At 35.3% G+C, this 25,369-nt stretch overlaps 1 protein-coding gene across 12 annotated transcripts in view; it reads left to right on the top strand.

Moving 5' to 3' along the window:
- Nucleotides 1-25,369, top strand: part of IMMP2L (inner mitochondrial membrane peptidase subunit 2) — an 848,424-nt gene that overhangs the window by 159,043 nt on the left and 664,012 nt on the right. The window contains exon 4 of one of the 12 annotated variants that reach the window (XM_070617594.1): nucleotides 17,577-17,802. The exons of the other annotated variants lie outside the window; for them this stretch is intronic. Coding sequence (XP_070473695.1) covers nucleotides 17,577-17,622 — 46 coding nt within the window. The 3' untranslated portion in view covers nucleotides 17,623-17,802. Of the gene's footprint in view, nucleotides 1-17,576; nucleotides 17,803-25,369 lie in introns of those variants that run through there. 12 annotated transcript variants of the gene reach the window in all.

Raw genomic sequence — 25,369 nt, 5'->3', positions numbered from 1 at the left:
TTTCTTTAATCCCAGATCTACTTATATCTGAATAAGGAGCTCAGATTTGTTCTATTATTCTGGCGAAACAGGTAGCAGTGATGTTTTTCATCACAAAAAACTTGATGTTTTTCATTTAAAATCAGCTCAAATACTTGAGAGAAACAGGTTCTGTTACTTTCTGTGAAGGAAGCTGAAGTTAAGTTTGTACTCTGAGGTTAGCAATTTATGCCTGGTATTTTAAAGAATTTCTGATGACATGATACAATCTCAGAGTATATCAGAGATAAGACAGATGGCTCATTTCTAGACTAGTTTTACTGCTAATTAGGGGGCTAATTTTTCTCTTACAAAATCCAGTGTGAATATATTTATTGTCAAAATATTCAATGGCTGGAGACACTAAATTTCTCCAGGAGAGCCTAGTTGGTGTTTCCATCTTGTATAACTCTGGTGCTTATGTTTCAGAGAGCCAGGGGAAGAGCTGTTAGTAAAGCTATTGATTACGAGTCTGCTGAGTTTTAGTAGTTGTGTATTAACTCAAGAAGTTAAATTTCAAGGGGCTAAAATTTTAAAGAAAAATAGAAATTGAAGCAGAACTAGTCCTTTCACTTCCACTTAGGTGAATCGTTTTGCTTTTATTACATTCTGAGTGTTGCTGTCATTCTGTATGAAGAGGACTACATGACTAGATTGCTCTTATTTTGACAAAAGATCATTATCTGGCCGGATCATGTTCCAGGAGTCAATAAATATATAATATGCTATTTCAGATTCTTTGGAGATATTAAGTATAATCTCATTTTGAATGTAGAAGGTGTTTCTTAATAAATGTTTAAAAATTCTCTTGGCAGGGACTTAATGTGACAGCTAATAAATATACCATTGAATAAGTGTTAACAAAAAGACATATTACTGTGAAGTGCCTTCAAATTATTTAGGTGCAATAATAAAGTATTTTTTTCCTGACAAATAAATTAGTGATGGTTTAATTCTTTCATATTAATTTATGTTGAGGAGTACACACAGAAAAATTTTTGATGGAGCTATTTTTACTGTTTTCTAGTAATTCACTTTTGATTTTTATTCTGATAATTTCCAATAGTAAATTATCTGTAGAGAACAGTTGCCGCTTGAAATCTATGTATTTATATAGATAGATAGATAGATTTTATTTACCTAAACTGTTTATGTTTGAATCCTGTAATTAATGTTAGAAAAATTGAACCAAGCTCCTGGCTTAGAAAGTTGCTCATGAATGCTATTTCATCAAAAATTTCCAGACTTGAACTGACTTGCTACTTTTCTTGCTTAATGTTGGAATGAATTCCTATTTGTTTGATGAGGAATTCCATGTTAAGTAATTTTGTCTTTTAGAGTTGGATAGTATGTGCCATTTTGATATCTTTGGAATTTTCTGTTCTTGAAGCTGAAAGCATTCAGATATGTATTGTTATTATTATCGAAAATGATTGGCATTTCCACTTGCCCTTCAGCACGATTCCTTTCACTGTATTCACATGGTAAGGGAGCTATGTTTTGGCTCAGTGAAATATCAAGTATTTTTCTGAGATGCAGCAATCCAATGTGAATTGTTTTAAGGTGCAGTCTTATGAAACTTCATTTCACTGTGTAAGCATCATGGGCTATGTTGGAATTTAAAAGATGACTTGTATTTAAATACCTGTAACAGCTGTAACCCTGAAAAATGGATTTATAATGTATATACTCTCATTGGATAAGTTCTTTGACTAGAATATAAATTTTCATTTACTCATCAGTTTAAATGGGAAGCTGACATTGTACATGGTCTTTCTTATCGCTAATAGGAGTTTTTTACTGTAAGGTTTACAAGAAGCTTTCAGTGAGATTTTATTTTTAATTCTGGTCTTCTCTTACTTGGTACAGATGTCACCTATCTTGTTCTTCAGTTAATAAACAGCTCGTACTCTACTGTCTCATTAGCCTTTCAGTAAATGGGATTCCAAATGGTATCATTAGCCTTTTGATAAATATCATTTTAATTAGATATGCATAAATATGGAAGGATCTACTGTGTAACAATGTCTATAGTAATTAGGATTTATTTTATATTGTATTCTTATTTTATATTTGTATTCTTATGGAATTGTGGGCCTATTGCTGATGCAGAATAATTACACTATTAGGAGTCTATGCTAACCTGTTTTTTGTGTTTGCAAAGATCGCAAGTCTATCAAGTAAGTGACTTGAGTTAATTTGATTTCACCTTTATCAGAAAGCTAATGGAATTGATATTGTAACTTCTCTTATGCCAAGAACTAAAGAACTCAGGTTTAATAACTCTCTGTACTGTTTCAGAAAGTTGATTTATTGCTTGCAGGATTTTTGTAAATATAGATGTTTTAATGCAATTGAATAGTATAAAAACTCTTCAGTTCAATTTCTCAGCTAGTCATTAAAATCATTGTTATCATATTACAGAGGTATTGGTTAAGAAAGGAGCTTTAGAGATAGAAAGACCTGACTTTGGATATCATATATGCCAGCTACTACCACAGTGCCCTTGGTGATTATAAAAGCAATGCCTGTCTCAAAGGAAGGTATTTTGAGAAATAATTGAGATAATAAGACTTAGTAAGTATTAAAAAATGTCGACTAATGTTATCATAATAAAAGTCATGAACACTTTTTTTTATTAAATATATTTAATTTTGAAAGAAATTGTATCCGTTTTTGCATTTGTGACAATCAAAAAATGTTGATTAAGTAGATAAGTATACCATGTGAACTTTTTTGGTATGCCTTGAAGGCCAATATAATCAGCACATTGACAAACATTACACAGTTGACATTTAATAAAATTGAATTGAATGTGCATGGCTTCAACTGGTGTGATTGTCATGCAGTTTTGTTTATTTCCTGATATATAGTTGTTTTGTAATTGTTCTATATTATCTGCCACACTAAACTGTAAACAAAAATTGGTTGGAAATTGTTTTTCAGCTTCCTCTCATCATATCTAAAAAAAAAAAATTCTTTTTCAACCACAAGGTCCATTCAGTAAATGTTTATTGGATTTTAATTTTATATACTTTTGTTGGGTACTCCCTACTCTCTTTGATTTTAAAAGAAAAATGGATAAATAAAACAATTAATTGTTCATGGAATAATGATAAAATCAGTTATGGTGCAGTCATATTATATTTAGTATTTTGCTAAGACGTATTTATACATGTGGATATGTAATTGTATATGCATAGAAAAAATTGTTAGGATTCATAGCAAATTATTTATAGAATTACTTCTAGAGAAGGGATTGGAACAGTTTAGAATGTATATCAAATGGTTTCGTGATTGCAAGCAACCTAAACTGAGAGATTAAGCAAAAAAAGAGGAGAGATTTATTGGATAAAGTGTGGGTATTTCACAGAATTGAAAGCAGAGTTGAATAAGTAGGCCTCAGAAAGCATAGAAATAGAAACAACCGAGAGCTAAGTGGCAGAAATTTGCGAGCAGTTTCTGTGGCTGGATTGGGGTTTGGGGACTTCCTGTAACTGACAGCCCTCCTAGAACACCATAGAATGGGAGGAATGGCAGTTCACCAGAGGAATGAGTGCTGGGCATGAAGAACATCGTAGAGCTCTGCCATACCTGCCTCAAAGGATAGAGCAATGTTTTCCTTGTTATTTTATTTATATCTGTTTTGCAAAATGCCTTTACTGAGATTTAATCTATACACTGTATGATTCACCCATTTGAAGTGTATAATTCAATGGCTTAGTTTATTCACAGAGTTGAGTATTCATTAGCACAATCAATTTTAGAACATTTTCATTACCCCACAAAGAAACCACACATTCCTTAGCCATCACTCCCAAACCATCCCCTCATCCTCAGTCCCTAGAGACGACTAATCTGCTGTCCATCTCTGTAGATTTCTCTGTTCTGAACGTTTCATATAAATGGAATTATACAGTATGTGGTCATTTGTGACTGGCTTCTTTCACTTAGTATAATGTTTCCAAGGTTCATCAGGTTGTAGCATATATCAGTACTTTATTCCGTTTTAGGACTGGATAGTACTCCGTTGTAGGGATATAACACATTTTATTTATTCCCTTATCAGTTGATGGACATTTGGATTGTTTCCACCTTTTGGCTATTAAGAATAATGCTGCTATGCATATTCAGGTACAAGTTTTTATTTGAATACCTGTTTTCAATTCTCTTGGGTATATTGTTAAGAGTGGAATTGATGGATCATATGGTAACTCTATGTTTAAGCATTTGGGGAACTGCCAAACTGTTTTTCAAAAGTGGTTGCACCATTTTATATTTTATATCGTAATCAGCAGTAAAGGGAGGTTTCAGTTTCTCCACATCCTCATCAACGTGTTTAAATGTCTTTTTGATTATAGCTATCCTAGTGAGTGTGAAGTGGTATCTCATTGTGATTTTAATTTGCATTTACCTCATGGCTAATGATGTCGTATATCCTTTTATGTGTTTATTGGCCATATATATATTTTAAAGTAATGAGATTATAAATTTTTTTAACTTTCATAATTTGTTTTTTTTAGCTGAAAACGTGTCAGATTTGTTCATTTTTTTCTTACTGTTAGTCTTCATTCTTTATAATTTTGGGTGAATGTTTAACACAAAGTTACTCCTTAAAACTTCTCTGTGAGTTAAGTGTTATGCCCATAAAAAAATTGGGGCTTAGAGAAGGTAAGAAATTTGCTCAAGGTCACAGAGTTATTAAGTGGTATAGGATTTGAACCCAGGCCATTTTAAATCCAGAGCTTGGTTTTTAAACTTGACACTATAAAGCATCTTAAGTCATTTGTATTCTCAAGTTTACTATATTATTATTTCTGTTGTTGTTGTTGTTGTTTTGGTTTACCTGCTTTCATAGTCTCACAGAAACAAAGACTCCTAAATTTCAAGGGGACTTCATAGTTCATCATATGTTGCTTTTACCAAATGTAGGAAATCTGTTCATGTGTTCGCTATGGCCTACTTGTTTAGCCAGGATTGTATGTTATTTTCCACCTACATCAGAATCAAGCGAGTTTTTGTTAAAATTGCATATTTCTGGGCTTCACCCCCCAATTTCATAGATGACCCAGTTGAGTACCAGCCCTAGTAAATAAAATTTTAAGCAAGTGAATTGAGAACCCTTTCTTTGGTGGCAGACATCTCACTATCTCACAAAAACTTGGTTTTGTTTGATGCTTTTTCATCGGTTTCGTGGTAGCTTTTATCCTTTGCTCTGCCTCTACTCTCTGTAGCAACACTCCATAGGTCTATTTCCGTTGATGCTTGGCAAATATGACTCTTATTTGCAGATAGAGGGGACTTCTAGTCTGTAGTTTCCATCCTGGGAGTTCTGCTGAGTTAATCATTCAGCTAGGAATCTCTTGCTCGGCACCTTCTGAATAGGTGGGAGATAGCAGCACCTCTGCTATGAAAGAAGCAAAACTCTGGTAGGAATTTTAAGCATTATCCAAAAATATTCGTCTTTTTGATAGATCACGATACCATCTTTGAATAGATCTGATATGAAAATTTTGTATTTTCTTTTCTCTGAAGACAAAAGTCTAGTCTTAGTAATAACAATTTTACCTGATTTCATGTAAGAAGTTTTGTGATAGTGACAGCTAATAACAGATGCAGCATCCAGTGTCTTTGCCCAGGTGATAACCCCTACACTTGGTTTTCTCACTTGGGTTGCCAAGCTAGGAGAGAATACTATTAAGGGGTCAGACTCTTGTGTTCAGGCCCTATTAGCTTTTGATTTATGCTCAAAGCCATTTTCCTTTTGTCTTTACTTGTTTGACTCTCAAGATTTGACTGTTCTTTGGTTTTAACTTGATTAGAACTGTATGGATGCATTTCTTGCTGTACTACTGTGAAAAATGCAAGGAGCCTGATGATAAGTTGTGCATCAGATGAATTGTGGTTATAATAGGACAATAATAATGTGACGATAGCATGGACTTGGAAAGGATCATTTTTGTAGAATTGTTAAGTCTTGTCATTTTTTTTTTTAACGTTGGATTTTTTTCCCCTGAGAACTAGCTTCTTAACATCAAGTTCTATAGCTTTTTCTTAGTCATTCTAGGATGCCATTCTTTCCTTTCCATTTTCTTATTGTCATCAGCCTAGTCCAGGACCTTATCAGCTATAGAATTATCAGTACTAGGAAAAGTTAAAAAGGTCAGATGTGAATTTATTACATGAATATTCAGTTGATTTCTGCAAATGCATTGTCAACAGGTTACCCATTTATATTATTCAATATTCATTTTAGGCATTTATGACACTGTCAAAGGCTAGCATGTAGCAATTTTTAAAGACCTGCTTTGTGTTTGGATAGTTCAAAGCAGCGCCTATTAAATAACTTGAAGTGAGTTTGATGAGGGTTTGGCTTTTTTCAGGAACTGAATGGGGTCTTTACTGAAGACTAAAGTAGGAAGGGTCAGAGCAAGCCTGGAATCCAGAAAGAGGTGGTTGGCGTTTTCTCCTCCATGATTAAAAAAGTAGGAAAAAGAAAGCAGTTTGTTGACTTTGATTTGATTCAAAACAGTACTTTCTAAAGCATAAGCCATTCTCATCATAACTGAATTCCTTAACTTAAAAACAGGTTCATTTAAATCCTTGATGTATTTCCATGTGTTCTCAATTCATGCTCAAGAGGGAGGTGATTTATGAGCTACTGTACTCAGCAGAGTAGAAATTAACTTGGCACAAAATATGTAGATTCAAATCTTAGCTTGTTTTTTGGTATAAGAATTTATTCACCCCTACCCCCGATCCTTGAAGACATTTTCCTTATTTCATAATCTTCACTAACCAATCTGTCTCCTGTAGGAACTTATAAGCATTAGCAAAGCTTATAACTGAAATTGTCAAGAAATATGGGAGAATTAAAATCTCTGCCCCAGAGCAGCTTTACAAATAGCAGTGCCTGGAGCTCCAAGGAACCCAGAAAGAGGATCCCAACAACATGCCTCTTTTCTACTTCACCTTATTTCACAACATTGAAAGGCAGTTTTCTCTCCTTTCCTCAGTGTTTGTCTCAATTTTAACATATTTTTTTGTTTCTAAGTTTTATTGATTTTTAATTTTTTATTGAAGTATAATTGACATTCAATATTGTATTAGTTTCAGGTATACAGTGTAGTGATTTGACGTTTATATACATTATGAAATAATCACCACCATTGATCTAGTTATCATCTGTCACCCTACAAAGTTGATACAATATTATTAACTGTATCCCGCATGCTGTACGTTACATCCTTCTTGCTTATTTCATAACTGGAAGTTAGTACCTCTTGATCCCCTTCACCCATTTCACCCAGCCTCCCAGCCCTCATTCCCTCTGGCAACTACCAGTCTGTTCTTTGTATCCATGAGTCTGATTTTGTTCGTTTTGTTTGTTTGTTGTGTTTTTTAGATTCCACATATAAGTGAAATCATATAATATTTGTCTTTTTCTGTCTGACTTATTTCAGTTAGCTTAATACCCTCAAGGTCCATCTATGTTGTCACAAATGGCAAGATTTCATTCTTTTTTTGCCTGAGTAATATTTCATTAAATATATATATATATGTACCACATCTTCTTTATCTATTTATCTATCAACGGACACTTAAGCTTCTTCCACATCTTGGCTATTGTAAATAATGCTGCAATCAACATAGATGTGCATATATATCTTTTGAAATTAGTGTTTTGTTTTCTTCAGATGAATACCCGAAGTGGAATTGCTAGATCATATTTTTAATTCTATTTTTAGTTCTATTTTTAGTAGATAGTTCTATTTTTAATTTTTTGAGGAACTCCCATACGGTTTTCCATATTGGCAGCACTAATTTAAATTCTTACAGTGCGTAAGGGTTGCCTTTTCTCCATGTCTTCTCCAACACTTGTTATTTCTTGTCTTTTTGATGATAGACATTCTGACTGGTGTGGGGTGATATATCTCATTCTAGTTTTAATTTGCATTTCCCTGAGGATTAGTGATGTTGAATATCTTTTCATGTTTCACAGCCTGTTGGCCATCTGTGTCTTCTTTTGAAAACTGTCCGTTTAGGTCCTCTGCTGATGTTTTAATTGGATTGTTTGGCGTTTTTTGCTATTGAGTTGTCTGAGTTCTTTATATATTTTGGATATTAACTCCTTATTGAACATATAATTTGTGAATATCTTCTCCCATTCATTAGGTTGGCTTTTTGTTTTGTTGATGTTTTCTTTTGCTGGGCAGAAGCTTTTTAGTGTGATATAGTCTCATTTGTTTATTTTCTTTTATTGTTCCTGCCTGTGGAATCACATCCAAAAAAGTATCACTGACATTGGTGTCAAGGAGGTGACTGCCTGTGTTTTCTTCTGAGTTTTATGGTTTCACTTTTACATTCAAGTTTTTAATCCATTTTGAGTTAATTTTTGTGTATGGTGTAAGATCGTGGTTCAGTTTTATTATTTTGCATGTAATTGTCCAGTTTTCCCAACACCATTTATTGAAGAGACTGTCTTTTCCCTGTTGTATATTCTTGCCTCCTTCATAGTAGATTAATTGACCATATATGTTTGGGTTTATTTCTGGCCCATCTATTCTGTTCCATTGATCTGTGTGTCTGTTTTTGTGCCAGCACCATGTTGTTTTGATTACTGTAGCTTTGCAGTATAGTTTCAAATCAGGCAGCTTGATACCTCCAGCTTTGTTCTACTTTCTCAAGATTGCTTTGGCTATTCAGGGTCTTTTGTGCTTCCGAATTTTAGGATTAGTTGCTTTAGTTCTGTGAAAAAATGTCGTTGGTATTTTTATAGGGATTGCATTGAATCTGTAGATTGCTTTGGGTAGTATGGATATTTTGACAATATTGCTTCTTCCAATCCATGAGCATAGTATATCTTTCCATTTATTTGTGTTTTCTCCACTTTCTTTCATCAGTGTCTTATAGTTTTTAGAGTACAAGTCCTTCACCTCCTTGGTTAAATTTATTCCTAGGTGTTTTATTCTTTTTAATGCAATTGTGGATGAGGTTGTTTTCTTAATTTCTCTTACTGATAGTTCATTATTAGTATATAGACATGAAACAGATTTCTGTGTATTAATTTTGTATCCTGTGACTTTACTGAATTAATTTATTCAAATAGATTTTTCATGGAGTCTTTAGGATTTTCTGTATATAGCAATCATGCCATTTGCAAATAGTGTCATTTTACTTCTTCCTTTCCAATTTGAATGCTTTTTCTTTCTTTTTCTTGCCTAATTGCTGTGGCTAGGACTTCTAATACTATGTTGAATAAAAGTGGCAAGAATGAGCATCCTTGTCTTGTTCCTGATCTTACAGGAAAAGCTTTCAGCTTGTCACCTTTGAGTATGATGGTAGCTATGGGTTTTTCATATATGGCCTTTATTGTTTTGAGGTATGTTCCTACCTACGTTGTTGAGAGTTTTTATCATAAATGGATGCTGAATTTTGTCAAATGCTTTTTATGCATCTATTGAGATGATCATATGATTTTTTTCCTTCATTTTGTTAAAGTGGTATATCACATTTGTGGATGTTCACACTGATTGATTTGCAGATGTTTAACCACCTTTGCATCCCTGGAATAAATCCCACTTGATCACGGTGTATGATCCTTTTAATGTGTTGTTGAATTTGGTTTGCTAGTGTTTTGTTGAGGATTTTTGTATTTATGTTCATGAGGAATATTGGTCTGTAACTTGTGTGTGTGTGTGTGTGTTGTCCTTGTTTGGTTTTGGTATCAGGGTAATGCTGGTTTTGTAAAATGTGTTTGGAAGTGTTCCCACCTCAATTTTTTAGAAAAGTTTGAGAAGGATAGTTATTAGATTTTCTTTGAATGTGTAGTAGAAGTCACCAGTGAAGCTATCTGGTCTTGGACTTTTGTTTGTTGGGAGGTTTTCGATTCCTAATTCAATCTGATTACTAGTAATTGGTCTTTGCAGATTTTCTCTTTCTTTATGGTTCAGTCTTGGAAGACTATATTTCTAGGAATTTATCCATTTCTTCTAGGTTGTCCAATATTTTGGCATATAATTGTTTATAGTAGCCTCTTATAATCTTTTGCATTTCTGTGGTGTCATTTGTAACTTCTCTTTCATTTCTGAGTTTATTTATTTGAGCCCTCTCTCTTTTTCTTTTCTTTTTTTTTTTAAAGATTTTATTATTTCCTTTTTCTCCCCAAAGCCCCCCGGTACATAGTTGTATATTCTTCGTTGTGGGTTCTTCTAGTTGTGGTATGTGGGACGCTGCCTCAGCGTGGTCTGATGAGCAGTGCCATGTCCGCGCCCAGGATTCGAACCAACGAAACACTGGGCCGCCTGCAGTGGAGCGCGCGAACTTAACCACTCGGCCACGGGGCCAGCCCCCTCTCTCTTTTTTTCTGATGAGTCTGGTTGAAGGTTTGTCAATTTGGTTTATCTTTTCAAAGAACCAGCATTATGTTTCATTGATCTTTTCTATTGTCTTTTTAGTCTCTATTCCACTTATTTCCACCATGATCTTCAGTATTTTGTTTCTTCTAGTAACTTTGGGCTTCATTTGTTCTTCTTTTTCTAGTTTGTTTAGTGTACACCTAGAGATTTTTGTTTGAGATTTTTCTTCTTTCTTGAAGTAGGCTTGTATCACTATGAACTTCTCTCTTAGAACTGCTTTTACTGCATGCCATAGATTTTGGAATGTTTACATTTTTATTTGTCTCAGGGTATTTTTTGATTGCCCTCACGATTTATTATTGGTCCATTGGTTGTTTAGTAGCATGTTTTTTAGTGTCCACATATTTGTGTTTTTTTCCAGTTTTCTACTATAATTGATTTCTAGTTTCAGACTGTTGTGGGAAAGATTCTTGATATGACTTCAATCTTCTTAAATTTATTGAGACTTGTTTTGTGGCCTAGCATGTTATCCATCCTGGAGAATGTTCTATGTGCACTTGAAAATATGTATTCTGCTACTTTGGTGGAATGTTTTATATATATATCTATTAAGTCCATCTGGTCAAATGTGTCATTTATGGCCAATGTTCCCTTGTTGATTTTCTGTCTGGATGATCTATTCATTGATATAAGTGGGGTATTAAAGTCCCCTACTATTATTTTTGTTTTGAACTATGTTTTTGTAGTTCTTCTCTAGTTCTTCTTCTCGTCCTCTCTTTCCTTGTGGTTTGATGACTTTCTATAGTGTTATGTTTAGATTCCTTTCTCATTATGTGTCTATTACGGATTTTTGGTTTGTGGTTGCCATGAGATTCATATATAACAGCATGTATCGATTTTAGTATTTTTGCTACTTGATGTTTGCCAAGTATGTTTACCAACATTATCTCATCTAGTTTTCAAAACAATACTGCTGGGTGGGTGGTGCCAGCCTTTATTCCTGCATGCCACACCCCTTGACCTCTGTTATAATAACTTTTTTGACCATCTGTATTTTTTTCATAGAAAATTTGATTTTTTCCTTTCCCTGACACATATTTTTGGTTAAATTTAAGAAGTGCTCATTTAACAGCTACTCTGTGGGAGGCATGTGATCTCTCTTTTCTTTTTTTAAGTGTTTTGTGGTAATTCTCTATAATGAGAAAAATGGATAATTTTGTAGGCTCCTTCCCCAATAAATAACAAAGTAGGTGAAATCAACACTTGATTTGCACTTTTATCCTGAGTAGTTGTTCACCTGAAGTATGTTGATTTATGGGTGTTTGTGAGAATATGATCCATGATCTCACAGCACTTGAAACAAGAATATTAAACTGATGAGGAATTCTGAGTGCTCATGCTATTCTTTCTCTATTTTGTTTTAGTTAGTGTAAAACTAGTGTTTCTTACCATCCTCGTTCATATGTTGTGTTCATGACCTCTTAGGTAGACTCAGAGGGAAGGATATAGCTATTTTAGCTTAAATTTCCTTCTCTATCTGCTTCTCTGCCCCCACTCTCACTATTTGCCTCTTTATGCAACATAATTTGCTTATATTAAACAAAAAGAACATAACTCAGAAGAGATGACAGTATCAGTGATCATTTGAAAGCTCATAGGCAGTCTGTTTACACTTGTATTTATTAATTTTTTAATTAATTGACTTTATTTTTTAGAGCAGTTTTGGGTGTCCATAAAAATTGAGCAGAAAATACAGAGAATTTCATATACCTTTCCCCATGCCTCCACCACACAGAGTTTCTCCTATTTTTAACAACTTGATTAGTGTGGAAGGTTTGTTACAATAGTGAGGACATATTGATGCATTATTATCCAGTATAGTCCATACTTTACGTTAGGGTTCATTCTTTGTGTTGTAGAGTTCTATGGATTTTGACAGATGCATAATGTCATATATCCACCATCACAGTATCATACCTCACTCCCTTAAAAGTCTCCTGTGCTCCACATATTCATCCCTCCCTCCCTCACACCCTACACCTTCACCTTTCAAACCCCTGGCAACCACTGATCTTTTTGCTTTCTCCATAGTTTTGCCTTTTCCAGAATGTCATATAGTTGGGGTCATAAAATATGTAGCCTTTTCTGACTGAATTCTTTCACTTAGTAATATGCATTTAAGACTCCTCCATGTTTTTTCATAGCTGGATAGTTCATTTCTTTTTATCATTGAATAATATTCCATTGTCTGGATGTACCACAGCTTGTTTATCCATTCACCTATTGAAGAACATGTGGTTGCTTCTAAGTTTTGGCAGTTATGAATAAAACTCGTATGAATATTTGTGTGTAGAATTTTATATGGACATATGTTTTTAACTCATTTAGGTAAATACTAGGAGTGTTTATATGTTTTTAATACTTCAGATAATTAGAATGCCTATGAATATTTTAGAGCTTTAAAATATTCCATATAAAAGATAGAAAACATGCTCATTAGAATGATTATATGTGTTTGATTCTGAAAAATACATTGCGAACTATGGAAACCATTTTAGAAGTAGTTAAGAAAGCAATTTTTGAAAATTATTATTGACTTGAGAATGTATGTTTATATTTTGTATGAAAAGTTATTATAGAAGTAAAAAGAGGCCTAAACAGCTCTTTTCAGAGCAATGTTTCAGGATTGATAGACATAGTTTTTGGTAGTGTTTGTACATGTTGAATATTTTAATTTTGTATATTATGATCTAAGCCCCCTCTCACTTCCAAAAGACTAAAACCTGTGAAGTCTAGAAAAAAATAACTCTTCTCTCACTCCTGGTTTTTTTTCCTAAGAAATACCAGCTCTTTTGGATATTCCTTCACTGCACAGATACTTGTTGAAGTCTCTCAACGTGCTGGGGATATAACAGTTAACAAAACAGACAAAAATCTCTCCCCTTATGCAGTTACGTTTTAATGGCAGAAACAAACAAGTAGAGTTCTTAGTGAATCAGGTATTTGCAAGCAGTCATAGGAAGAATAAAGCAGATATGAAGGATGGGGAGTCCCTGGTGACTTTGGAGTTGCCTCACTGTCCACAGAGCTGTGTGGGAATTAGAGATGGGAGGTCCAGGGCTTCTCTGAGAGCTGATGAAAAGGGGAAATAAAGGACATTATAAGATTAGTTCTGATAATCTGTGGGATGATAAACATCGTAAGACTGTGAGTGTTGCTGCAGGACAGGGAGAGATGGGCTCACAGTTTTCACCTCTGTCCATGGCTGTGTAGACGCTGTGGAGGACGCCAGGGAGGGTTGGTCCTGTCTGGAGCTCCTGGGCTTTCCCTTTGATTTGTGCTGATTGAGGTCCAGGAGTAGAAGAGATAATGTCTCATCCAAAGTATGAAAGCTCCAAGGATCTTTTTTGCCAGATATAAGTGAAAAGACCAGAGCTGGGGCAGACTGTAGGTGAGGCTTGACTAGTGCCTTGACCATGTGACAAAAGTCCCTCTTCCATATCCCTTCTCTGCCTCCCTTGGTATTTTCTTCATTCTAAGGTGACTCATTTCATCTCACAGATGATTTTTCTCCTGCTCACCATTAGAAAGAAAGAGAACAAGAAATGAAGTGTCTTTTTCTTTCACGTGGTCCCAGTATTTTATAGAAGTATCCACCATAAAGCAAGTTATATTCCAAAGTGTTCTTCATTGTGTTCTATTTTGTAGTGGCTTGCGGTGTTTTTTTTTTTTTTTTTTGGCTTGAGGAAGATTGGCCCTGAGCCAACATTCATACCAATCCTCCTCCACTTTGTACATGGGACACCTCCACAGCATGACCAGTGAGTGGAGCAGATCTGTCCCTGGGATCCGAACTTGCGAACCTGGGCCGCTGAAGCAGAGCGCGTGGAATTTTAACCATTCAGCTATGGGGCCGGCCCCCCAGTGCTTGCAGGTTTTACACATGAGGTCAGGACAGAAACCTCAGTCTAGCCGTTGTGCAGTGCTGGCTGCCCCTCCCTGGTAAAATCGGGATGCTGAAACCTTGGAAAATACTTGCCAGGATGATTGCTCTCTCACCGAGAATTGTAGCCATTTGTTAATGTATTCTGCATTTCACAGCTTAGAGACTATCAATTGTGGTTGACAAGCCGAAATTTAAGACGTGCCACTTTGCAGTGCATATTTAATGCTGACTGGCTCAACTTTAAAAACAGCGATTTTACAGTGTGTTTTGTTTGTATGTATGTTTGTTTTGTTTTGCATTAAAGAGTAGTTTCCCAAGCTGAACTTGTTCTAAAACACATACCCACCTCTGCACACCTTTGTGAATTTTAAATTTCTAGTATATAACATATATATTTGCCTCCTGTGTCTTTAAAGAAATGGCCTAACTCTGTGGACATAACTTGTGAGTTGAGTCTGTACATATAGTCTCTATGGTAAGATAGTGTCTTTGTGTCCTGAACAGTCCACAGAAAGTGCCCGACAGTTACAGGGCATCTTTCTTAGAAACCTTGCACTACTTGCTATGCCATAGTCCTCTTTTGAAGGTGCCTTATGTATACAGAACCAGAGTTGTTTTTTTTTTTTTTTTAAATCATGTGATCCCATTATCCTGACTCCTGATTATAGGAAGGGAGGCAAAGTCTCCCAGTCATTGAAGGGGCTGGATGTGAGAACTCTGTTCCACAGGGATGCTCGGTACAATAAAGTGATCACAGACCCAATAAGATCTTCTCTCCTTAGGAGTGGGGTGCAATTCATAGAATGATGCAGATGTGTGCAGACTTTCTGAGAGAAGGCAGACAGCAGAGTCTAGGAGGCTGTAGCAGCTTTGAAGAAGACCTCATGAGATAATGGGAAAGGGCCTGCAGAGAAATTAGTAGATGAGTAAAGGAGAGCAGTAGACTGAGGAGTCCAAGCATGGAAGACTGAGTTGCCATGTGACTCGTCAAGTCACTCTGTATTCTTAGAGTGGGTAGATTCTTTTCTTCCTTACGTCATCTTGTATCCTTTTAACAATCCCTCATCTGTTGACACAGTTCGAGTGAGTTTCTATTCCAGAGCTGCCTGTAATTGCTGATGTCTCACAACTGCTTATTGAATAATAAATCAGTTTTTGAAAAGTGATAATATATGACTCTCAAATAAAGACTTGCATAGTAAAATAGTCTAAAACAAGGCTGAAAAATATCAGATATGGAAGTGGAATATCTGAAAAAGAAGTGAAATTATAGGTTTTTTTGTTTATATTTTCTTACCATGTACAGATTTTATCTATCTTTAAGAAAAACTTACCTGGTTATATTATAGCTCAAGAAACTGTGTAATGGTTTAAATGAGGAAAAAAGATAGCTTTATGCTAAATTGGTTTGAGAGAGCTCATTAACATACTGCCTTTCTTGTCAAGTTGCTAAGGCTCACTGATTCACTGTGAATTTAGAGAAACATATCATCTTGATGGCAGTGTTACCAACTATATTTCATCTTCTAAATTTCTCTTTGTGTTTTAATGTTTATAGTTATTTCAAATTTCCCAGTGTTAAATATTTTAAATACATATGTAAACCTCACAGGGAAATGATGTATGAACAAAGAGAACACTAAGCATTTGAAAAGTTTTTCAATAGATATTTTCTATGTTCTATTTTCTGTTTCCAGGAGAATTTGGCCTATTTTGTTCACTGATATATCCCGTATGCCTAGCACAGTGCTTGACATGTAGTTGGTACTCTGTAAATGTTTACTAAATGGAGACATCCAACAGAGATAGGATTTTCTATAATTTGATATAAAATATAGACTCATGTTAGAATCAGAGCGGAAGTGAAAGAGCTGAATGCATGACTCTATGACTCCCTTCATAGATTGGGGAGTTGAGGCCTAGATAGGTGAAGTGAATTTCCTAACATCACAACTAGTGAGTGGGAGAATGAGGGCTACATTTTGGGTTTGCAAACAACCTGCTCAGTTTCACCTGGCCAACAGGGGATAGAGCTGAGGTTTAAACTCAGATATGACTGACTATGAAGTTTGTTATCTAGGTGAGAGTTTCAGCATTCATATTTTTATAAAGATTTAATATGTCACCTTTTCTCTATAGCTTTTTCTCTGCCCCAAACAGAAGTAATTGCTTCCTTGACAGATAGGACTAGATACCTTCTCGTTTCTAGCATGTATCACTTTATATACAATTTGTTTTCATGGCTGTGATGCCTTAAGGCCAGGGACCAATCCTTATTCCTCTTTGTTACCCCAGAATTTAGCATAGTGACTTACTGATAGTTGAAGTTCCCTGTGTTTTGAATTGTCTTCAGAGTTAGTGACAAATAGTATACCCAAGCTTAGGACTAGGGAGATAGCACTTTCATGAGAGGAACAAAATCTCATAGCTTTTCAAATACAGTTAATGCTTGATAAATGTTAATGTTAAATAATCATTATTCTTAGAGACATGACTTAATGATTGTTAGTCTTCTTGGTTTGAATGGCTTTTTGAGGATGTCTTCACTTATTAAGTTTTAAAGAATTCACGTAGTACTCTTTTATGGATGTCATGGTTTCAATACTAAAACTCGCCTCACGATCTGCCCTCCCACTTGTGTTTTAGATTCCACCAATCCATAGTTAATGCTGGTTTAAAAAAAATTTCTTAGGAAATTTAGAAAATTGAACCGCTAATACTGTTACGGATATATTCCTTAGTAAGTGCACAGGTCAATTTTATACATTTTTAGCAAAGCATGTCTATCAAATCATCAATGAATTTTAAAAAAACATATTCTTATGAACTTGAAACTTTTATGTGAGGCTGGTATTTATAAAACATTTGAAAACATGAATAAAAGCACATTTCAGGAGAATATTGTGATCTTAGAAAACATAAAAATTTATAGAAGATGCATTGCTTTGCCTGTAGATCTTATAAATATAATGATATTTACTGAGTAGTAATATTTCAAACCTATTTATTTCTTACAGCTAAATCTTCTGAGACTTAGGATGTTATTCCTTTAGGGAAACCATCTGAAAGTATTTGATTCCTGTTTGTCATGTTAGAAACTACCATAACATCTTATTTGTATGAAAAACAATATTACTAAAAAAGAACAAAAAATACTAAATTCAACAATCATCATGTGCTAATTTCTTGAAAGAAGATCCATATTACTGATATTGTCATTAAGAATCTGATCTTTTCTACAAAATATGTTTTAGGAATGCAAGAAAACTTGCAGTGCAAACCACCTTGATTCACAGATGAGAAAAAAAATCAAGCACAAGAGTGAATTCACACTTCAGATGTTAAAGACAGTTGACGAAAAGCCTGGTCTAGATTCTAGATCTTCAAATTCTTTGGCCAGCATGTCTTCCAAGATATCAAACTAATGGAAAAGAATAACATTCATGCAAAGAAATGCTAAATAAAATTAATGTAATTTTATCCTCTTATGTCTTTTTATTATATTCTATACATTTATCACCTTTGTTGTCGTCATTGCCAGCAAAGGAAACAGACTCTGGCTTAAAAGCAAAAATGGAATTTATTAGAAGTGTCTAGGATGAGAGAAGCTCTCGGCGTTGAGAGGATGCTGCAGAGGTATGCTTGGAACAAAGGGGGACCAGGCAGATCTGAAGGTGTTGGTGACAGGAACACTCAACAAAAATGCTCAGGCCCTGTTGCTGACCTGAATCGACTCTAACCAAGTCTGTGGTATGTGCATTAACTCTGCTTAATATACCAAAGTCCCAAGAGATTGTGTCTGGTTGACTAAGCTTGGGCTGTGTGCTCACCAGCCTATACCAGGGAGTGAGCAGAAGTTCTCTGGAAGAGCTTCCAAGGGACGCCTTTGGTTTCCATAGTTGGAGAGCATGTATTTGGATTTATGCTTCCACCAGGACTACATAGTGGAGGAGAAAGTTCCCCAAAAGGGAGCTGAACTGATGTCAGGAAAGGGGCTAGAAGCCGGGCTGCCACAAAGTGACGTATATCCACTTAATCAATGATCATGTTATGCTGGAAAACTCTTTTTCTGTATCCAGGAAAATCAGCCTTTTCTGAATAGCACACTAAGTATTTTAAAAATGTGGATTATCAGGCCGGCCCAGGGGCGCAGTGGTTAAGTGCGCACGTTCTGCTTCGGTGTCCCGGGGTTCGCCGGTTCGGATCCCGGTTGCGGACATGGCGCCGCTTGGTAAGGCGTCCCACGTATAAAGTAGAGGAAGATGGGTGCGGATGTTAGCTCAGGGCCAGTCTTCCTCAGCACAAAGAGGAGGATTGGCAGCAGTTAGCTCAGGGCTAATCTTCCTCTAAAACAAACAAACAAACAAAAAATGTGGATTATCTGGTGTATATAGATTAAGACTATTTTAAGTTTTCCTCTCCATTGCTTTGTCTCTGTTAGTATTTTAGTTACTCAACAAAACCTTTGTGTGTGTGTGTGTGTGTGTGTGTGTGTGTGAGTGGTCAGAGGAAGGAAGAAACAGGAGAGTTCAAATCTAGGATAGTGTTGGTTTCTAAGTCTTACATATAGCATTTGCTGCTCACAGTGAATAGAAATAATAGCTATAATTTATTTTTTACCTACTGCTTTAAAGTACTGCATTTAAAGTACTATGTGGGCATTTTACCTATATTTTCAATGCAAGAACAATTTGAGGTGAGAATCTTAGGTTCAGGAAGGTAAGAAAAACACAGTGGAGCATGGTGTTTACAAGTATGAGGTCTAGAGTGGGATTCACTGAGTCCAAATTCTGACTCTGACACTTGCTAGCTGTGTGATCTTGGGCAAGTTTCTTAACCTGTCTGTTTCTGGTTCTTCTTCATCTGAAGAGAGGGACAATAATACGGTCTATGACATAGGAGAGATTTTGAAATTCAAAAGATATGTATCAAGTGCTTATTAGCATGGTACGTGGCACTTAATAAGCAGTAGATGTTAGTATACAGTTAGCATACAGTTGGTAACAAGTGTACAGTATACTTGTTACATTAAAAAAAGGACAAGCGTTTGTTGAGGGAAATGGTACTACCAAATTGAGGAAGAAGGAAGAAAACTAAAGAATTGGGCCTAAAAACAGTATTGTACTTTTAACCCAGTGGAATAAGAACAAATTGATGATTATTACGTCAAGGATGCTAATTAATCTATGTCCTGTTGTGCTTGCATTGTGAGGACTTTTCATATTCCTATAACAGTTTTGGAGGAATTTTTAAAATAATTTACAGAGCATTAGTTTTTCCTTTATTCTCCTCTCTGATGTGCTGTTTTACACACTCAAGAATATCTGTAACGTATATGTAGTTATAAAGCATAAATCTGTCACCAACCACATTAACACCTCAACTCCATCCATACGCTCCTCCCCTGTCTGATCCTTCTGCCTCTCTCACATTAGCTGAATTTTGTGTTTATCATTTCCCTGCCTTTTTTCCTTAAACTTTTTATTTGGAAATAATTTTAAATTACATAAAACTTGCAAGCATAGTACAAAGGACACCCATATACTTATATATATACTTCTGTATATACTTATACACACTCATGCAGCACAGAGAGAGAGAATGAATATATATATATATTCATTTTTTTCTTAGAACCTTTTGAGACTAAGTTGCTGATATCATTGCCCTCCTTTACTGTTGAATATTTCAGTATGATTTCCTAAAAATAACGTATTTTTCTTACATAACCACAGTACAGTTTCCAGCTTCAGTAAATTTCATGTGGCTGTAATACCATTACCTAATTTAACATCTATTTTTGAATTTTGTCAGTGTACCTGACAATGTCCTTGGTAAGTATTTGTTTTTTCCCTCCAGTACAGGATCCAGTATAGGACCAAGTACTGCATTTGGTTGTCAAATCTTCTTAGTCTCTTTTAATCTGTAACAACTCTTCACCTGTTTGTCTGGAATAACGTTGATATATTTGAAGAATACAAGGTTCTCCCTCTCTCTCTCTCTTTTTTTTAATGGAATGCTTGTCAGTTGAGGTAAATCTGATGTTTCCTCATGATTTAGATTCAGATTACACATTCCCAGACAGGATACTATGTAAGTGATGTTTCCTTTCCAGATATCACACCTGGAAGGACTCACTGTCTACCTGGTCAAAGTTTTGCCCAGTTTCTCCATTTTACAGTTACTAATTTTCCCCTTGTTGCTAGTGAGCAATCTGTGGGGAGACATTTTGAGACCATGCAAATATCCTACTTCTGATGGACATTTCTCCTGTTGACTTAGCATCTGTTGATAATTCTTGCTTGAACCAGGCTTTATTGTGGTGGTTGCAAAATGATGATATTCCAGTGCCAGCAGCAACTCCTCTTTTAGCACTCAGCTCTCAGCATTCTTCTCTACGCACCTTCCCTTCTCCGCCATTTCTTTCTGTATTCCTCCATTCTCCCCTTTCCCCATCAGTGATTTATAATTCAGAGTCCTTGTGACATGTCTTATCATACTTTGGGCATTTCCTTACTTTCTGGCATAAGATGCCCCAGGGTCATTGTGTACGTTCTCTGCCCAGCCCTGGAATCAGCCATTTCTCCAAGGAGCCATGGTTCTTTTTAGTGACGAATGGCTTTAAAAACTAAGATCTGCGTGCTGGGTTTACTAGCTCTGTAAGTTGATTAAACTGTAGCTTTAAACCGGTTGGTGATTGTTTCTTCTTTTTATCCTCAAGCAACCTGGTTATTTATTAAATTTCTCTGACTTAAAATGCATACTTCATAACCTATGGCATTTTAATTCTCTTTCCCTTATTTATAGTCCTTTATGTATTTGTGAGAGTATTCTTCATGAGTGTCAGGATTGGCTGCCACGTTGTGGGACATCCAATAACTGCTCTAGTGTGGTGTGAAATGAGCAGCTCCATGGGATTAGTAACGATATCTGTCACAGGCAGGTGCAATAAAGCATTATGAGGTGAGATTGTTGACAGGATGAGCATGAAGATATTTTCAATAAATGAAATATTTATTCATGATAGCAGATTGTGTTTCAGAAGCTGAACAGTTTCAAATAATCACTTATTTTTCTACATCTTTTTTAAAGTACAGGAAACTAAGGAAATACAGAATTGTGCAAAGGCCACTCCAGGATATTAATATTATACTGAATTAAATTTTAAAAGTTCAGTAGCAGAAAGGTTAGAACCTTCTCATTTAAAGTTTATCTTATTTCTTAAGGCATTTACTGTTGCGTTAATATTCTAACCACTAGAATTTTTGCTATATTGGATATGGTATAATAAAAATAATTACTATTTATATAGTGTTTATAGCTTATTTAAAACATTTCACACGCATCTCTAATTTGATGCTACCTACCTAACATGCTATAATTACTATTTAATTAATATAAAGAAACTGCGACTGAGATAGATTATGTAATTTCACCAATGTCACATAGCCATGCTGTATATATATATTTGTATCCTGCCTAATTGCAAAAAAGAATTGATGTAGATTATTAAAAAAATGAAATAAAACCAAAACATAAAAACTATCAGATGACATAAAAACACCAAAAACATAAGAGCAGGGAAGAAGCAAATATGCTAATTGCAAGAGCTATTATAGTTCGTATGGTTAAAAATTAAATTTGGTTTTATTCAATTTGACTCAATATTCATCGCCTGCTTTATGCCATTTATTTTGGTAGTTCATGGAGGAGGTTATTGTCTTTTTAGGGAGACAGAGATTTAAAGAAATTATTAGAATATAAAATGATAAGTGCCATGGGAGGACAAAGAAAATAAACCTTGCCTACTGTGTGTGTGTGTGTGTGTGTGTGTGTGGTGGGGAGTGGTGATGGTGGCATATACAAAAGCTTCCTGGAAGAGAAGATGCCTGAGTTGGGCCTTGAATGACAGGTAAGAATTACCCAGACAACAAACACGGCAAGACTATTCTAGGAAGGGACAGTATGACGGACAGTTAACACAAACATGGAACCACATGGTGTGTGCGAGAGCTAAAAGAATAATTCTAGTAGGAAATGGAAAGTGACTGCCAGATGAGGCTAGAGAGGTAAGTAGGGGTCAGGTAATCATGTCCGCACATCCTTGTATTTTTATACTTGAAAGGTTTTAAACAGCAGAGTGTCGTGGTTAGATTAGTTATATAATTTCTGCTCTTGCAGCTGTGGAGAGGATGGATTGAAGGGAGGAAGAACGGTAGGTGGACAGGGCAGCTAGACTAACACTCCAGAAGTCCAGGGTAATGAGGAAGAAATGTGCTTCCAATGTGTTTGTTAGTTTGAGCCTGTCATCTTGGAAAATAAACTGGCTGGTGCTACTAAGATGGATGAAAATGGGAACATGAAGCTTACCTAATTCTTATGATCAGAAAGGAGGAGACGTTATTTCTTCAAGAGATGAATGTTTTCTACATATTAAATTTTCAAAAGTATTTCTCCCCTTCTTAGATCAGTGCTTATATGCTTATCTACATATGAATCACCTAGGGATTTTGTTAAAATCAGATTATGATTCAGTAGGTTTGGGATGGGTCCCAAATTCTGCATTTCTAACAAGAGCACAGATGACACTTGTGCTGTTGTTCTGAGGACCATACTTTGAGTTGCAGGGGTTTAGAGTATATTTAGTGTTGTGGTGATTATGCCACCATCAACAGTTTTATTATAAATGCAGAGGTGATTCTCATGATTGCTTTCTGTGTATGGGCTTTGTGTGGTGTGTTTGCATGTGAAGAGAGAGAGAGTTTAAGGTGCTTGGGGGAGTGGAAGGATAGTGTGTCCCTGAGATCTGAGGTCTTCAAATTGGTACATGATTACTTGGCAAGGGGCAAGCAGTTGATTTTGAAGGAATCAATTGCTAAGTCCTCAATTTCCATAGTCTTTCCTAAAATTGGTGCACCTGAGAAAACATTTCTCAAGTATACCTCCCCTTTCACAATTGCTCTTCTCTCATGTTGTAAGAAGAAAGGCAGGTAGACCTCTCACCATTCCTAATCTTATTATGGTGCATTTCTTCAGGGTGGAAAATATCGCTTGCATCAAACGGAATGTCAGTTAGAAATATTGGTATTGCTAGAAAAAGTGAATGACCTAAACACTAGGTAACAAATCTTTTTGCAACTTAGATAGTTTCCATTTTTTTGCTTTCAGCAAACTTCTAGGAAAATGTAGCTATCAGCTGATAGATTATTAAAATTATTTGTATGATAACTATGTGATATGGAAGAATTTAGTAACATTGCTATAATAAAACTCTTTTCCTTCTCGTCTACTTATTTAAGGAAACAAGATTTTTCAATCCTTTCCTAAAAAGAGAAAATGCAGAATAGAAGTAAAATTGATGAGAAACTTTGTCTCATACTAGCAATAAGTAATATTCATTCAGAGGCCTATGAATGATTTTAAAAACAAAAACACTAACTCCATCCATTTCGTTAAGAAATACATTTCCAATATATTTTTCAGTTTGAACTTTATAATCTTAAGAAATAAAACAAAATTTAAAAGGTGTAAGATTTTAAGACAAATTTTTTTTTGGTGGAAAAGTATGAATAAGATGATCAATAAAATGTTTCAGAAGCAAAAAATATATTAGAGTAAAATTCTATGGAGAAATGAGTATAAATGAGTTCAAGCAAAAAAAGTGAACCCTGGGGGCTGGCCCCATGGCCGAGTGGTTAAGTTCGCGCGCTCCGCTGCAGGCGGCCCAGTGTTTCGTTGGTTCGAATCCTGGGCGCGGACATGGCACAGCTCATCAAACCACGCTGAGGCAGCGTCCCACATGCCACAACTAGAAGGACCCACAACGAAGAATATACAACTATGTACCGGAGGGGCTTTGGGGAGAAAAAGGAAAAAATAAAATCTTTAAAAAAAAAAAAAAAAGTGAACCTTGTAAAATTTCCTACTCTTTAAAAGTGTATTTTAAAATAGATGATGATGTATATCAAATTGATGTGGAATATAGGTTCCTTTGGTACCCTTGAAAGAGTGATATAACAGTTTTAAAAAGGACAATATTTACAACTTACTGAAAATTACATACTTTGCAGCCATTTAAACTTATGATCACAAATTTTCAATATCAAGTGAAAAAAAGTATTGCAGATTTTGAGAAAACTCTTTTGGGAGTATGGGAGGAAAAAAAATGAAGGCTATTGCTTTAGAGCACCTTTCTCAGAACCTAACTTTCCTTTGGAAAATTTAGAAGACAAAAAGAATTGAGATCATGCTCATTGAGAGCTTATTATATTGTTAGTAATAGAGAGGAGATTCCTAGGGTTTGGATGCCTGACAAACAGGTTATGATAAAGTTGATCCTCTGCTATCAAATAAGTGTCCTAGACAACTCTCTTCGATGAGCACTTCTTCACTGAACGGGAAGAGCATCTCTAGGCAATACCAAGGTTTTCCTGAGAAAGAGATCTTTGGATCAATGCAGGAATTTGAACAAGTAAGTATTTTGTTGAGATTCCGTAAAGCAAGACAGATATGATTTGGGTGAGGAACAATTTTGTGATGGCCTCGGCCATCCTCAGTTATGCTGCAGCTGCTACTATAGAATGTATAACTCTGAGCAGTGAGTTAGCTGTGAAATACACTCCCAGATAATTGAATTAGTTAATGTATATAATTATATAAAAATTACTCTATATAATCCCGGGTAATTAAATGTTCAAGAATGCTTGCAAAATGCAATGATTTTCGTTTTGATTTGCTTACTGTTCAGTTTGTCATATTGGTATAAGTGAGAATAATCAAGACCAAATGCCCACACAGCTAATAAGTTGTGAAACTGGTATTTAAACTCATGTATTCAATACTATGTTTTTTCCACTACAGCAATTAGAAAGGCTGCCTAGTATTTTATACATGTAGAAAGCTGGTTATATTTAAATATGGTTTATTGCTTACTGAAAGGAATTGTGGCAGTGTTGTAGGATTTTGCTAATTTGTTTGTTTTTTTAAACTCTTAAAAGTTGAGGACCCCAAAGAGCTTGTAGTTATGTGGGTTAGTTTTATCAATATT

Source organism: Equus przewalskii, chromosome 4 (genome assembly GCF_037783145.1).
Source record: "Equus przewalskii isolate Varuska chromosome 4, EquPr2, whole genome shotgun sequence".
Lineage (NCBI taxonomy): Eukaryota > Metazoa > Chordata > Mammalia > Perissodactyla > Equidae > Equus > Equus przewalskii.
Note: the sequence above shows the minus strand (reverse complement) of the source record. Positions and strands in the feature narration are given on the sequence as shown.